The sequence below is a fragment of the Anopheles marshallii genome, chromosome 2, assembly GCF_943734725.1.
Source record: "Anopheles marshallii chromosome 2, idAnoMarsDA_429_01, whole genome shotgun sequence".
NCBI lineage: Eukaryota > Metazoa > Arthropoda > Insecta > Diptera > Culicidae > Anopheles > Anopheles marshallii.
The window spans coordinates 50468642-50484310 of record NC_071326.1 but is presented as its reverse complement, the minus strand read 5'-3'; the positions used below and the strand labels follow the sequence as shown (position 1 = coordinate 50484310).

The following is a 15669-nucleotide window of genomic DNA, read 5'->3' as shown; positions in this document are numbered from 1 at the left end:
GAAAAGTGTCAATATAGTGGGGAGGAAAATTTCGAATGCATGGAGAAGCAGAAGAGAAGAAAAAAAGTTGGACCGTGTGAGGGTTTTCCAACTTGCTCGTTTTCGTTCACCATTCTGCGGGGTCAGTGCAGAATGTAAAATTGCCTTCGCCAAAGTTGCCAACTTACTGTTTAATGTGTATCCGTGTGTATTATGTTGTTGTTTACGGGTTTCCTGTGGGTTTGCTAGCGAAATAATCAAACGAAAAGTGTGATGCCATCAATGGAAGCTGTATTATAAGAGCTGTTTTCCTTAAAAGCGTTACTCGTGAATAACAAAAGCCAGTGCCAATAAGCGTGGGAAAATGTGATTGTGAAATGCGTCTTGTTGAATGGAAGCAAATTTCTAATCGCTGGTAGAAGTTTAGAATAAAATAAGTAAATCCATTCGCCAGAGTAGGAAGCTGTGTAGGTCCTTCTTTACTTTAAAGAAAAAGGCACACCAGCAACGCCTATGACAGCTCGTGTTACGAAAAAAGGAGCATGGAAAATGAATTAATGTGCATCATGTAATCGGCGCCCTTGGTTTGCTGCGATGGATGTTGCCCGTGAAAGATAGAGACCGATGCATCCTCTCGGTAACGATTAGTGAACCAGTTTGGTGGCCTTGCCATCGCTTGTTTTTCAGTCCAGCTTCCATTTTTAAAAGGAATTGCACCTAATGCGAAAAAGCGTTAAAACGGATACGGGGAAAATGCCCAACATGGAGCAGGAAATTGGCAGCTGGGATTCGGTCCTGCTGGAGAATCTCTCCGAGGAGAGCTTCATTAATAACCTTCACCAGCGCTACAAACGGGATTTGATCTATGTAAGCAATGCACCCATTATATGGTCGGAACAGATCATGCCATTTAACCGTGTAATTCTTGTTGCAGACCTACATAGGAACGTTTCTGGTTGCCCTGAACCCATACAAACCACTGCAAATCTACAACCCGGATCAGGTTCGCAAGTACGCCACGAAAAGCCTTTTCCAGCTACCACCGCATATGTAAGTGCATTAATTATTCACCACAAACTTCCCTGGCAAGCTTAGCGCATAATATTTATGGTCTCTTGAAACAGATTTGCTTTGGCAAATTCGGCCCATCAGTTTCTGCTGAACTACAACGAAGATCAATGCATCATAATGGCGGGCGAATGTGGCTCGGGCAAAACTGAATCCTCGCACATGATAGTACACTTTCTGACCCAGCTTTCCGAGATGCGACGCAGCCGTGCACCCATTTTTTCGCTACGGGGATCCAATCCAAATTCGAGACAATCGACACCGAAACATTCTACAATCAGTCGCGTTGGGTCATCGTTTGAAAGTGCCGCACCGTCCGGTGGCCGACTGGATAGCATCATGAAGTACAACTCATCGAGAGTATGTATCCGTGTGTACGACAAGTGTGCCAAAAATGGGTAAAAAATGGTATTTACCCCTAGCTTTTTTTTCTTTCACAGCAACAAAAATGCTCACATGAAAAAACGGTCGAGTTTGACCTTATTTCGCACCACAAAAGTACGGAAAACATTCCTGCGATGGCTAACTATGGCTTCATGCCCGTGGCCAGCATGCCAAAGTGTTTGAAGCACTCGAATCAATCTATAAGCCGTTCAACGGAGGGTAACGAATTTCCAACGAAATCGACGCTCAAATCGTCCAACGTAAGCTCGTGTCCCAAGCACAACTGCACCAGCAGTCACGCGGATTTGAACCGTATGTGCGGAGCATCACCATCGCCATCATTGCAAAAGCGCAGCAATCTGATGCGCTGCTGCCATCAGAACAGCAACAACAGTACACGATCGATTCATAAATCGTCTTCGTCGATCGCGCTTACGCACGATCACGGAACGACCTCACCGTCGACTTTTCATCGTCGTCAGATATTGAAATCCATCTCAAAGGAAGTGTACATACGCGACCTGGAGTTGCAAAAGATGCGTGAACGTGTAGCACAAGCGGAAATCTTCCTAGAAGCAATGGGCAACGCAGTCACGGTGAAGAATGCCAACTCGAGTCGCTTTGTAAGTTCCAAGGACGAAAACCGAAACGAAAACGAAACAAGGGATAATGAACGAAATGGTTAGATAATTGGCGTAACTTACTTTTAGGGCAAATTCTTCGACATTGAGTTCGATTACAAAGGTGATCCTGTGGGAGGACATTTGACAATATGTAAGTACATCAGATGTTGTCTTTGATAGCATTCGGAGATTTAACTCTATCTCTAACCTTCTGTCATGCTTGCGCTCATATAAGACATGTTGGAAAAGGTATTCTACAAGCAAAAATCCCATTCACTGTCCATACACTATACTTCCGCTATACTATTCTTTTGCAGTCTCGTGTCACTACACACGCTTCAGGCGAACGGAACTTCCACATTTTCTACCAATTGCTCTCCGGTGCCGACATTCAACTGCTCAGTAAGTACCTCAAGTGCTGCAAATGGAAGCAGGAGAGTTATGAATATCTTCGAACGCTATATTTCTCTAATAGAATCACTTAAGTTGCAACGAAACATCGATAAGTATGAATTGTTGAAAAACAGCTTCGCCAATGAGGACGATAGGACGAACTATACCTTCACTAAGGTGAGTGATGACGCTTCCAAACCTACCGTCAGTAGCTAGCTTTAATACGTTTTTCTCTTTTACACTTCCAAAGCGTTCACTTGAAATATTGGGTTTCGGACAAGAAGAGATCTTTTCAATATTCACCATTTTGGCCGTAGTTCTCAAGCTTGGCAACTTAACGTTCATTCCAACCACCAACATCGACGGCAGCGAAGGTTGTGAAATCTCCAACGAGTATGGTAAGTGGTTGGTTATCGAGGTATTTCGAGATAAAAAATGTGTTGCTACTATCTCATTATTTTCAGAATTGGACGAGATTGCGCAATTGCTTCAGTTGGATAATCAAATGCTTTTCAATTGCTTAACCCGGCTGGGTGATAACTGGGCACAGCTAGAACCGGATGGAACCGAAATTGATGCCAACTATGCATCGCGCATCAAGTTCACACTGTGTCGCACGCTTTATGGACGACTTTTCACGTGGATCGTAACACGGGTGAACGATGCTCTGAAACTCAAGACGGGTGGTACGGTCGGTAGTCGAGGGAAAACTATCGGTCTGTTGGATTTTTACGGTTTCGAAGCGCTTGAGAAGAACACTTTCGATCAGTTTGCTATCAACTACTGCAACGAAAGACTCCAACAGGTTTGTGTTTACGAAGAATCGTTTCTGAAGGGACGGCTATTAAGCGATGTTTACCATTTCCTTATGTTTCAGCATTTCATCAAGAGCGTATTGAAACACCAGCAGGATTTGTACGTCAATGAAGGGTTGGATTGGATACGGATCGACTACTTTGATAATGCACCGATCTGTGAACTGATCGATAAGCCTTGTTTCGGTATTCTGCACCTTCTCGATGAGCCACAGGTCGTCAATGATGGGCTTTTGCTCACACGGCTTCATCAGTGCTGTGCCGGCCACACCAACTTTCTAGCACGCGATGCATCACTGCCTTCCAATTGTTTCCAGTAAGTGAACTTTTGAAGGGAACACTGAGGGAATCCTTCCAGCAAAAGGCTTACATACCTAAATCTTATACTTTATCCGTTTTCGTTTCTGCAGAGTACGCCATTTTGAAGGTCCCGTCGTCTACACAACGAACGGGTTCACCGAGAAAAACCTTGACCTGTTGCCGCGGCACATCAGCAGCTGCCTGTTTCAGAGCGATCTGCTAATCGCATCCTGCCTCTTTCCGGAGGGTAACCCAAAGCGTCACTCGAATCGCAAACCATCGAGCTTAAGCAACAACCTACGAACCTCGCTTCAAACGCTGCTGAAGTTGCTTGAACAGCGTTCGAATCATTACATATTTTGCATCAAACCTAACGAGCTGAAACAGGCGAAAATGTTTGAGCTTGGGCTGGTGCAACACCAAGTACGATATCTTTGGTAAGTGGTTGTAACGTTCGATGCACCGAATGCGCATTCCCAAACTAAATTCCCATTTATTTTATTGTTTGCATTTTATTTATTTGCAATGCAGCCTAATGCCGTTGATAAATCTGTGGCGCAACGGACATTGTTTCAACATGGTGCACGCACGGTTCCTGGCACGGTATAAGCTACTATGTCAGTATACTTGGCCCCACTTCACTGGAACGATCGTAGACGGCGTGGCGCTGATCATACGCAGTGTACCGCTGCCAGGTGCCGAGTTTACTATTGGGCGTAAGAAGGTTTTCATCCGCAGTCCTCGTACCGTGTACGAGCTGGACGAGTTTCGCAAGGTACGGCTCAACGAATTGGCTGTGCTGATCCAGAAAACGTACCGTTGCTATACAAAACGGAAACTTTTCGTGACGCTTCGCCACAGTCAACTAATCATTGCAAGCTACTGGCGTACCTGGAGGGTGAGTATATAGGGGCTGTTCATTTGGAACGTATGCACGTCAATAATTTGCAATTGTATTTGCCTTTTAGGAGCGAGAGAAAATACGTCTGGTAGAGTTTCGGAAGCAGGCACTATGGGCGGTACAAGTGATTGGAAGGTTCTTTGTTCTGCTTAAAGTAAGTGCATACATTTTCCGGTGCTGTTTAATTGAGTATTTTAAGAAGCTTTTCGTCTTATTTTTTCAAAGACACGAGAATTCCTGCTAACACTGTTGCTACGTCTGCCACACGATAATATGAGTCCAATCTGTCACGAGTGGCCGTCTGCTCCAACCTTCCTAACGGAGACTTCCCAGTTGCTGCGCACCATCTTTCACCGTTGGCGATGTTACAAGTATCGGAAATCGTTCGATCAACCGGCTCGAAATCGTATGCGTGAAAAGGTTACCGCAAGTATCATATTCAAGGATCGCAAAGTGTCCTATCCACGTAGTGTAGCGCATCCATTCCATGGCGATTACATTCGACTGCGGCAGAACATTCAATGGAAACGGGTGAGCTGTGAGCACAACGATCAGTACGTCGTATTTGCGGACATCATCAATAAGATTGCACGAACCAGTGGCAAGGTGCGTGAACAATTGGCGAAGAAAACAAAATCCGTTTCTGAATGGTATATTTGTTTCCTATTCCACACATACAGTTCATTCCGATATTGTTGGTCATCTCAACGAACTCAATGTTGCTGCTGGATCAGAAAACGATGCAAATTAAGTACCGTATTCCGGCATCGGAAATATACCGCATGTCCCTCAGCCCGTACTTTGACGACATCGCCGTTATACACATTCGCGCAGTAAGTTTCATGATCGTCACGCAAAACAGTTTGCTTGATTACTTGCCAGGGATCCAATTCGAACGCTTAATTACGGCACATTTTCCACAACAAAAAAGACAGAACAAAAAAAACGAAACAGAACACCCCAATGCACCCTTTGATCGGTTTGATTGTTGGTTGTGAGTTGTGATTTTCAAGCCAAGCAAAGCGAGAGTTTAGCTCTCCGATGTTCATGTACATGTTTTTTTTTTTTATTTTGTTTGGCGTCCTTCCACATTCATGATCATCGTTATCACTTTTCTTTCCTTGCACCAAAACCATATGGCTCTCCTCTTCCCGTAGGATAACTATTGCTCGTCGAACATGTCCGATCGATCGGAATCACCCACCGGATGTTTGTTTCAGGTAAGTCAGCTAGCAGACACTCTGCCCGTGTTAGGATAGTTGCTGCCTGTAGTACCCTGAACATCTATACCGCGATTAGGTTGTTTCGTTAGAACACTAGTTAACGTGCTTCTACTGCCGACTCATTTTTGTGTGTGTTGTGTTATCAAATCCAGCGATTTTGCTTTGTTGTGTTTGTAAAAGAAAAACGTGTTAGAGTAGTATTGTTTGTAGTAGAAAAGCGAAATTAAAACTGTTGAAAGCCACTTCCACGGAACATTTCGACTCTAATAAGATGTGTGTTTCACACAATCCGCTCTTAATGGAAGATCAGATAATAAGTATGCTTGTGAAAGTTTTAGTCTGTTAATAGTTTCTCTTTGCCTTAGAAAGTGAACGCCATAATACACGTAATAGACAAGTACAACAAAAACTACAATAGAACAATATTCTACGAACAAATTATAACACACATTAAACAGCTAATTCAACATCTTTCTCTTTACACGGCAACAGTCGGAAATAGGTAAAAAGAAGGGCGACTTTGTGTTCCAAACTGCACACTCAATTGAGATAGTCACAAAACTGTTCCTGGTGATCCAGAATGCCACTGCCAAATCACCGGAAGTGACCATCAGTACCGAGTAAGTATTTTTCTGTGGTCACCCTTTCTTTAGTGTGATCATATGATGGCATTCGGTATCATTTTAGTTTCGAGGCCAATTTCGGTGGACAGACGGTCATATTCACCTTTAAGTGTGGTGGACTGGTAGACAATCCGTACAATCAGACGCGAGTAACGCGCAAGGGCAATCGGATGGAGGTGATCGTGTAACAAAACGCTTCCCCACCGGCACAGACGGCACTCATGGACTGTCGTGCCCGGCGACGTTCACTGCTGGTGGTCGACAGCTATACCGATGACGACGGCATGGAGTTTGGAGTCCGGGGTCTGGAGTTTGCGTAGAAACCGTTTATCTAACTAACAAAAAAAAGGAATCGTTTTGAGAGATGAGGACACACGCCAACAATACGCAATGGCGGAACGGAATTAATCATCAATTAGCAAAAATGTAAGAGACAACGGTTGTACTGATCCTGTCGATTGGTTAACCTTTGGAGCAATTTAAGCAAGCAATTCTTTACCTATTAGCACATTAAAATCTAGTCCTAAAACTATCAACAGAACTATTAGAAATTCCTAATAAGCGGTTCAGTAAGTCTTATACCTTTTCCCCATCCTGACGCGCGCTTCAACACTAGTTCGAACGCTTTGTTCCTACGGTACGATCAGCATATAGCATGTTTTTAAGACGAAAATCGTGAATTATTGCAAGAGAATTGTATTTTGTTAAACCCAAGATACGGGAACTGTTCCTTACATGTTTTTTTTTGTTTGCTCGGTACTGTTCATGATGGGCCACACGGGATAATGCAGGCTGAAGTAATGAATATTTGTGTGCATGTGTGTGTGCGTGTTTTATATAAACTTTCTAAGATAGAAGGCAAATGTATGAATGTAGCGCCTATCGGAGACCGTGTGGTTTAGTTCGTTGATCAAATTTACAAAACGTGAACCTACACTGAGGCTGTACTGCACGATTGTGCACCCAGGTGTCACTATGAGATGATTGTGCGTCGAGCAACGTGTTACACATTAGCCAGGCCGTGGACGATAGTTGATGTTAGTTTGAAATTTCCTCGTACGATTTTACCCGGAGCGGATATAGTGTAACGTGTTTTACCCTCGTAGGTACCAGTGAGTGTAAAATTTCTTAGCTGTCGCTGCATGAGAGCATCAATATACTAGTTTGCGATGGTGGTAACAAACATAAACCGAGTTTAGAATGTTTAGAACAATCGAATCATTAGACGTGTGCGCGTACCGGAACGTTCGGTTCAATTGTTTGCACCGTTGCACAATTCGACGTTTCACACTTCATCACCGAACCGAATTCAAATGTACGTAATTAGTCTCTGTCCCTGCCAATGGAGAATAGCTATGCGCTGGGTGAACATTTGACCCGTTTGCTTCGAACAAACGCAACCACCGTAAAAAATATAGCAATGAATGGAAAACGTTTGTCAAATTAACACAAAACACACACAAAGAGAGAAACAGTAGATAGTAGAATTTGTTATTGTAACCCTGAGACAACCACCCATTGTGCCCCTATGCGTCCTGGTGGCTCTGGTCGTCGTCGTCGTCGTAATCGTGATATGTTAGCAAATCCTACGTTTTTTTAAACCATACGGGACCCATAAGCTAGTTTTTATACACGCACAGCAGCAGCAATCCGCAATTGAGGCAGAAGGAGATCTATTTTGGTAATAGTTTTCCTGCGTCTAGAGCCTTACCTGTTAAATTAATTAGTCGTAATCGAAGTCGCGTTTTGTGTGTTTCTGATGTGTATTTATAGAGGGTGGGAAAGGTTAGTTCCACGTTTATATACCTTGTTCTGTATTCTGTTTTCAACCAAACTCTTGCGCTCTTAAGTTTTTTTTTAATCGATAGCGTCTAGATGGTATGTACAACAAACTACTACTGTGTTAGTAAGAAACGATGCCCCTGCAAACCCAAACTGTTAACCAGTGTAGCGATGAAGTCTTTTTCCTATATCGTTTTCATACGTCAAGAAAAAATAAAGTAAGCGCACCGTGCGTCATCTTGTTCAAAAAGGGGCGCCTCCTGTTGCGTCGTCCTTACAAATGCTAATGTCCTCCTCTATGGGTTGTGCGATATGATATGATATGAAAAAGGGATTGCACTGGAAGCAAATACCGTGTCAATACATAAAGAAACAATCACGCTTGGACGTTTTTATTCTAAACGCTAAACAACATTTAACCAAGGCATTAAACAAAAAAAACAAACAACAAACGTACCTTTCCACCGGCCGGGCCTGGTTTATGATCGACTAGGCAACATTGGTGGGATATTTTATAAAGCGGAACAGAATCGACGAATCGGGAGAAGTAAAAAAACACACACAAACTGTCATTCGCAATGCACTTGTCGATCAAAATGCACTTGACCTGTAATATCTTTCTAGTCTTAAATCATTGTTTAAACTTTGTATTGTTCACTTCGTTAGTCCTCCGCTCCTCCGATAGATCGAACCCGTCGTCCGTGTCTCGTCGGGAAGGAATGGTAGTCGGTTTGGATGGATTAAAAGCTTTTTATATGAAACACAATCTTTAACATAATAGTCAGTATAAAACAATTGTGCGCGGTGTGTGCTGTAGAAGAGATGTGTTCTTACAAAACCCACATTTTGTAAGCTAATCATAACCCAACATGGTGAAACTAGCACGTACGAGTGCGGATGTACTAATAGGCGATGTGGGTACAGTTTAGTTTTTTTTATGTATTACTCTAAACAATAGAAAAGGTGCGGGAAAGTGTGTTGTTAAAGCACGCGTCACACGGTCACCAAAACATAACCTAACTACAATTAATATTTATCATTAGGAAAATGAAAAATATCTCCCAATATAGCCAACTTGCATTAAATCTAAACGAAAAAAAACAACAACAACAGCAACCAAAACACAGAAGTTATGAAACTACTTATACAGACATTTAAATATTCGACTATACTAAACAAGCATAACAGTAAGTAGAACAAAAATACATTCCAAAACATAATGTTAGTGCCAAACATATAATTGAAAGCAAGTAGCCAATTCACCATAAACCTTACTATTAAAATGATTACGTCGATGCCAAAACGCGGAAGAAGGAAAACCCCTTGTCCTGTCTCCGTCAAATGCCGTTTTTCCGAGGCGAAGGAAACGTTGTGACGTTTGAAATGGAACACGTTACCCGCTTATAACCGCACGTGCCAAGGGGTGCGCAGGTCGGTACCATTGCATTGTGAAATGGCTGCACTATTATATGAAGAAGGAGAATTTGGATGAAACAAATCAATGACGCTTACTAATACTTATAAATATATACATACATATAGATATATACATACATAAATGGAATAGAAATACTTATGAACTATATTGTAACAGATGATTAAAAACGTAAACAAAATGATATTATAATATAACATGCAGGTAGCAAAGGAAGGAAAAAAAACGTACACTACAACCTTAGCAAACAAAACAAAAACTACGACAAGACAAACGGCACCTTGTCAAACAGTGGAATAGTGGAATGTCCGTCGGTGGTTCTGCGGGAGATGCTCAGTAACACGCTGGCGTAGCGTGCGACATTACTTCACCGCAAAAATCACACGGATATAAGCCGGTGGAAATGAAAGGGAGAAACGTTTTCTAAACATATATTTTCCAAATGGGGAGACGTTAATCAGTCGCACCTTTTGTGTCAAACTGCGTTTTAATACGATAACAGCAAGGGCAGCAAAAGAAGGGATTAAGTTTGGTTTTTACGTTAAGCAACGGGGTCAGATTCTACATTACGGATGTGTATGAACACAATTCTGAAACCGAAATGTCTACGTGCATTTTTTAACGAATTGAACTTAATTCCATTTTTCGCACAGTATAAAGGTTGATTTTGTTGAAAAAAAATAGTAAATTGCATTATACGTTTAATACAAGCAAGAGCTGGTATGGCAAGTAATAGACAAATTGAATAGTTTAGTAAATTAGCATGGAAAGCGTAATAGTAACAATATTTAGATGAAGGTACAGCTGACTGGCGGAATGCGCAACAGACCAGAACAAACATGGAGGACGCGTGGACGACGGAGCAAGAAAAGTCAATGCACAAACAGTGCCGAACGATTGCAAACGGAACAAGAACAACACAAAAAAAGGAATTATACGGGAGATAGAGTTAACATTAGAGATTTTATGAAAATTTTCTTCGAAAGAAGGAAACTTGTAGCAACTGATAGCGTGTGTGTGTGTGTAACGTGTACAATGGAATGGGAAACGGAACCGACAGTAAACTAATCGCAAACGTGTAGAAACCCTTATCAGCACAACAACAGTTGTGGGTGGGCATGGCAAACACCTAGATTATGTAGCATAAATTCCCCCATAGTCACTTTTCCTTGAACTTCTTCCAATACTCCTAGAGCGCGGATAAGGTGATATGCAACAGCGAGACACGAAAGTTCCAGAACCAGAAGGCTTCGATGCATCTTCTTACGTTGTGGCTAGATCCAAGTGTAATCGGGCTCTTCTCGTTAGACTTTGCCCGTCAGGGAGACACGTCATATTGAAACAAAACTCTCTACTATGATTTTCCATTTCCAAGAAAATTTGAATATCAAACATCTTGGAACATCATCGCTGGCAAGCATTTTTTTCTTTCTTTTTTGTACCAAATGTAACTTGTCGAAATTGGATAAAAAATCGGAAGCTTGTTGCAATTGTGTGCGATGTTTTTTAGACCCAACGAAATTTAACAACTAACCCGAAAGCCTGCCGATATGACCGGATATCGGAAAAGGCCTTTTAAAGCCAAAAGCTAGAACATTTAAAGTAATAAAGCTCACGGCACAGCTCCAGACACTAAGAAAGGGCTACAGTGGCATAAAATATATGTATTAAGTGCTGCAGAGCGGGCGGTGTGCGGAAGCGAAGCAAAATGGAAAACCATCGGAACTCTAGTTACGAGCATCAGTTACCGAATATATAGTTGCGAATATAATTACAATTACTGTCTCACTCCATTGTTAGAGCAATATTTTTAATTATACATACATATCTCATCATTAACGTAGCAAACGTTGCATGCAGGTGTGGGCAAGACGAAGATTGCGCTGAAGAGAATTTAAACGCAAAAAAAAAACGCGTCGGCATAAATGGATTAAACGTAAAGTCATTTTTAAAGCTGCAGCAAGAAAGATGCATGGTGAGCGTAAAAAAGAGAGCGTGCAACACAACTGCAAAAACAACAACAACAACAAACATGGAACAAAATACAAAATCATTTAGTATCTTACCTATACCGGTGGTGTCGTACTGTTTTCGGGACATTGTTCTGGTAGTTCTGGTTGCTTTTGAAAGAAACAAAACACAAGCTTATGTGGTAGTGTTTTAAAATTGTTTGCTATTACTCACGCACTTACCGCGAACATTGCTTAGTGTGAAATTCTGCGCTGTTGAGCGTCATCGTCCGAACGCTGTTCTTGTGGGCGCTCTCAACTACTGCGATAGCTCACCGAAGTGAGCGGAATCTTATTTTTCCAGGCGCTTGTCAGGTGCTTCAATCACGAAGATATTCATTTCTTTTCCCTCATTGAAGTCCCCGCCGAGTGAGGCAAAGCCCTCCACAAAGGCCAATGTTAATCCTTTCAGATACCAAAAGAATTTGTTTGTTTGATAGTGGTACGCGGTGAGCATACCCTTAGACCTACCTCAAAACAGTCCGATCGCGAATCTAGTGAAGTAGCGCTGAACTTTTTCTATTCTAGTGTTCCAAAGCACTGCATGAAGCCCAAACTACACTAGCATATTCCAAAGAGAATTGCATCAAACTACAATGTAGAGTAGTAAGTAGTAGTACCGTATCGTTGTAAACGGAACAAATCCTACGAATCAGGCCAAACGTCTTCAAGTCCCAGACGCCCAGGAGACTAAACGACATTTGGTGGTCCAAAATAAGCCCCCATTCTCGCACAAGAGCACGCTGTGAACGTGTTCAAGCATACATGGAAGTGAACAATATCACAGGATCTGCAGTAGGACATTACAGAGCACTTGTCAGAACGGAGGGTTAGACAATTTTCGCCGCACCGAAAGGAAAAGGAATGTAGGATGGATTGAAGGAGATGGCACTAGGAAAGAAAAGAGACTGGAAGACATATTTTTAGGTCATCTGCGTACAGCAAATGGCCCATTTAAAATAAGATACTGCAACAAGGTAACTGGATATGATTCAATTCAACACTCAGTCCACCTGTAAACGGGGTACACTCGCGTCACACTTTCCGGTGTGTAGGTCAGTTACACTGACATCGTACGATCGGACCAAAGAACTTCGATCGTTCGGGGGCTTCGTCTGTACCCTCGACTGTTGGAGACATTGAGGCCTTAGCTTGGGTAGAGGGACATTCAAAGCTCTTGAAAGAAGAACACGAGGGTTGTAGTCGTATGAACTCTAAACCTGTCAGTCCAACTTCATCTCCGACTCTGACTTTTCCAAGCTTTAGTTGGTTTTATTCATATCAAGACGGCTTCTTTTCATTGTTACATTAATATGTTATGCTTCATCTGCTTAAATTGATGAAGGTTTGTTGTTTGTTGGTTTGTTGGCGAGTCCAGATTGGAAACCAAACACTCCGATCACCCTTCTTGAAGATGGGGATAAGCAGAGCTGACTTCCAGATTACAGGGTATGTACAAGTGGACAGGGAGAGCTTGAAACAAAATACAGGGGGGCAAGGACAATACTGCATCTTATTAGCACCGAAACTGGAAAGACATCAGGACCAGGCGAAAAACAAAAGGTATGGCCAGCCAGTGTCCACTCCACCTCATAACCATTGATGGAAATAGACCTAATGTCAATCACGTTCTAAGGAGTACAAGTGAGTCAGACTTGGCGAATAGCAGTACTTTTTCACCAATAAACTTTGGTTGAGGTTAGGCAACTTTCTACTATCTTATCTCTTCATCCGATCTACCTACCCCTCCTCCACCTTACTGGCATAACAACGTTTTGGTGATTTTTTTTTTTGCAGAAATCGTAAAAAAAATGTTAATCATCACGTTACAATCACTCAAAAATAATTTTGTTGTGATCCCGTCCGAAATCGTGCTGTTCTGATACATGGACCGGTGTAGGTTTTTTAACACAATAAACTTGCTTAAAATATATTCTTATTGTACTTAAGCACGTTTTGAATTTTCGGTTAGTTTTTTTTTTAAGTTTACGAGGATTCCCCACATTCGTCAAAAATCCTGGGGTAGACAGGTTGTGAAATGAATCAAACGGCACATCACTACTCGGAAGGTCCTATCGCGTCCATTACTTCGTTTGTCATCGTTATTTACTATCCAAATAATCTCTATATCAAACATCAGTATATGCGAATATGTCTGTGCTCTATGTTTCTGCAGTGATTCTTTATATTTTCCATCTTTTCATTCTCTTCTCTATATATTTCCATTTTTTCACATGTTTGAGTTTCATTTAATCGGTTGCCATCAACCGACGATTAGTCATACTTTATGTACCCAATCTGCTGCATGATGATTCAATAACTCTAAACATAGCTATTGCTATTTTTCATAAGGTCTAAGCTATTAAGATAATAATCCGAAGGATGTTCTTGTTTTTTTTTACTATTGTTATTTTGCAACTGATGCATGTTGGCTTGAATCTTTTGACTGAGATCACAAATTGGAACCAACTGCCTCGGTTAGTGTACTGTTTTAACCACATTCTCACCGTAAAGAATAACTTCATTTATAGTTATTCGTCGTTTTTACTTCTACTCGAATAACGTGTACGTAACGTATACGTAATAACGTAACAGCACCGAATCGTCTGGTTGTTGAGAATGTGATCAACCATAATGAGAAGATGTTTCTTATTGAACTTCCACAACTTGGCTCATTTTAAAGTTTAGTCTTACGTTTTTTAGTACGGAAAGTTTAATGCAACGGGTAAGTTTCCCACGTTTTTCACCCTTATTCTACTAGGATGAAAAATATCCCTCATACTATACTACTAAAACGGGGGATGATCTCGCGTTTGTTTGTTATATAGGCACGTATAGTTTAACAGAGTTCCCATAACAGGGGGACAGAGAACAGTAAAGAGTCGGTGCGGAATATATATATGTGAACGCCGCTATGCTTCTACATATTTCCCCGTTGTTGGCATTCGGCATTATGGAATTGCTTGCTGCTTATTGTCGGTGCAAAATTGCAACAATAAGACAACGAATGGCCGAGCACAGTGGTATGATAACAAATTGAGAGCGATTAACGCTCGTACCGCTACCACTTCTTGCTTTTTTTATCAGCTACCGTAGATGTGCACTCATCCTACTACACCTAAAATAATTATAATGCTGTCTGTTTACTGAACAAAGTGTTACAACTAAGGAAACAAAAGTAAAAAGCACAAAGAAATGAAGAAAACATACAATGACATATAGTTACTCATAACAGACTAATGTGAACAACAACTGCAACAAATAGAGCCTTCAATAGATCGTCGCTTAAGGGCGGCCAGGTGGCATGATGGTAACGACGCCATCGCGCCACACGAACGGATCGGGCCAAACTCCCATCCGGACCAATGCTCTGTAGCAAGGACTTTGACTATGCGGCTATGTAGTAAAATAAGTCGATACGGCTAGAAGACCGTCAAACAAAAAAAAAACGATCGTCGCTCGCACAAAAAAAAAATGGCTCTTGTTGAGCAGTCAACTAAAAGAACTTTAAAATAAACTGATCTGCTCTACTCCTGGCAATGTAAAGAATAAACTTTGCAAAATGTCGGTATACGTGCGTGTGTGTGCCCTTCGTTCCTTTCCACTTTCTATGGAACATACGAACGTTAAAACTGGGTTTTAAGTGAATGTATTTAATTTTCGTCTATGCAATCGATCAATTTAACGAATAGTCTTTATCAGATTTGTGAGTAGCACATTATGGTTCACACCATTCAATAACACGACACAAACTTCCTCTCTCTCTCTCTCTCTCTCTCTCTCTCTCTCTCTCTCTCTCTCTCATACACACACACACAAACTTTCCATTCTACGTTTTCCCTGATTTCCTGTTTTATTTTACATTCATCTCTTGATAATCGCCTTCTATCCTTCGTTCCTTATCCTTTCCATCGTTTCCTTATCGAATTAATCACATATGTTTTCCTCCTCTAGCGTACTACATAATTACTGCTCCGAATCTGTTTTAACTAAATTTTAAGTGGAATTTTTGTTTCAACTTCCCATCACTCACCTTACCAGTTACTTTCATTAACATTAACTGTAGTCACGAGTGCAAAGAAAACCGAAACACAATACAGTGTTGTATCGACCAGTGGTGTCCGTTCCTTCATT

General features: G+C 41.5%; 1 protein-coding gene across 1 annotated transcript; it reads left to right on the top strand.

Annotated features, from left to right (window-relative positions):
* Nucleotides 1-726: 726 nt before the first annotated feature.
* Nucleotides 727-6518, top strand: LOC128710258 (unconventional myosin-Ib). The gene is made up of 19 exons (XM_053805303.1): nt 727-846; nt 914-1029; nt 1104-1407; nt 1488-2054; nt 2142-2205; nt 2290-2303; nt 2372-2456; nt 2530-2624; nt 2698-2845; nt 2912-3252; nt 3325-3578; nt 3673-3999; nt 4094-4460; nt 4531-4617; nt 4689-5069; nt 5144-5296; nt 5621-5683; nt 6179-6306; nt 6374-6518. The coding sequence occupies exons 1-19, from the start codon at nt 733-735 to the stop codon at nt 6495-6497; spliced, it is 3732 nt and encodes a 1243-aa protein (XP_053661278.1). The 5' UTR covers nt 727-732; the 3' UTR covers nt 6498-6518.
* The last annotated feature ends 9151 nt before the right edge of the window (nt 6519-15669 follow it).

Coding starts and splice junctions, on each gene's coding strand:
- LOC128710258 (XM_053805303.1), top strand. CDS start 733: ATGCCCAACATGGAGCAGGAAATTGGCAGCTGGGATTCGGTCCTGCTG. Junction 1,030..1,103: donor TTCCAGCTACCACCGCATAT/GTAAGTGCATTA, acceptor CTCTTGAAACAG/ATTTGCTTTGGCAAATTCGG. Junction 3,579..3,672: donor CTGCCTTCCAATTGTTTCCA/GTAAGTGAACTT, acceptor TCGTTTCTGCAG/AGTACGCCATTTTGAAGGTC.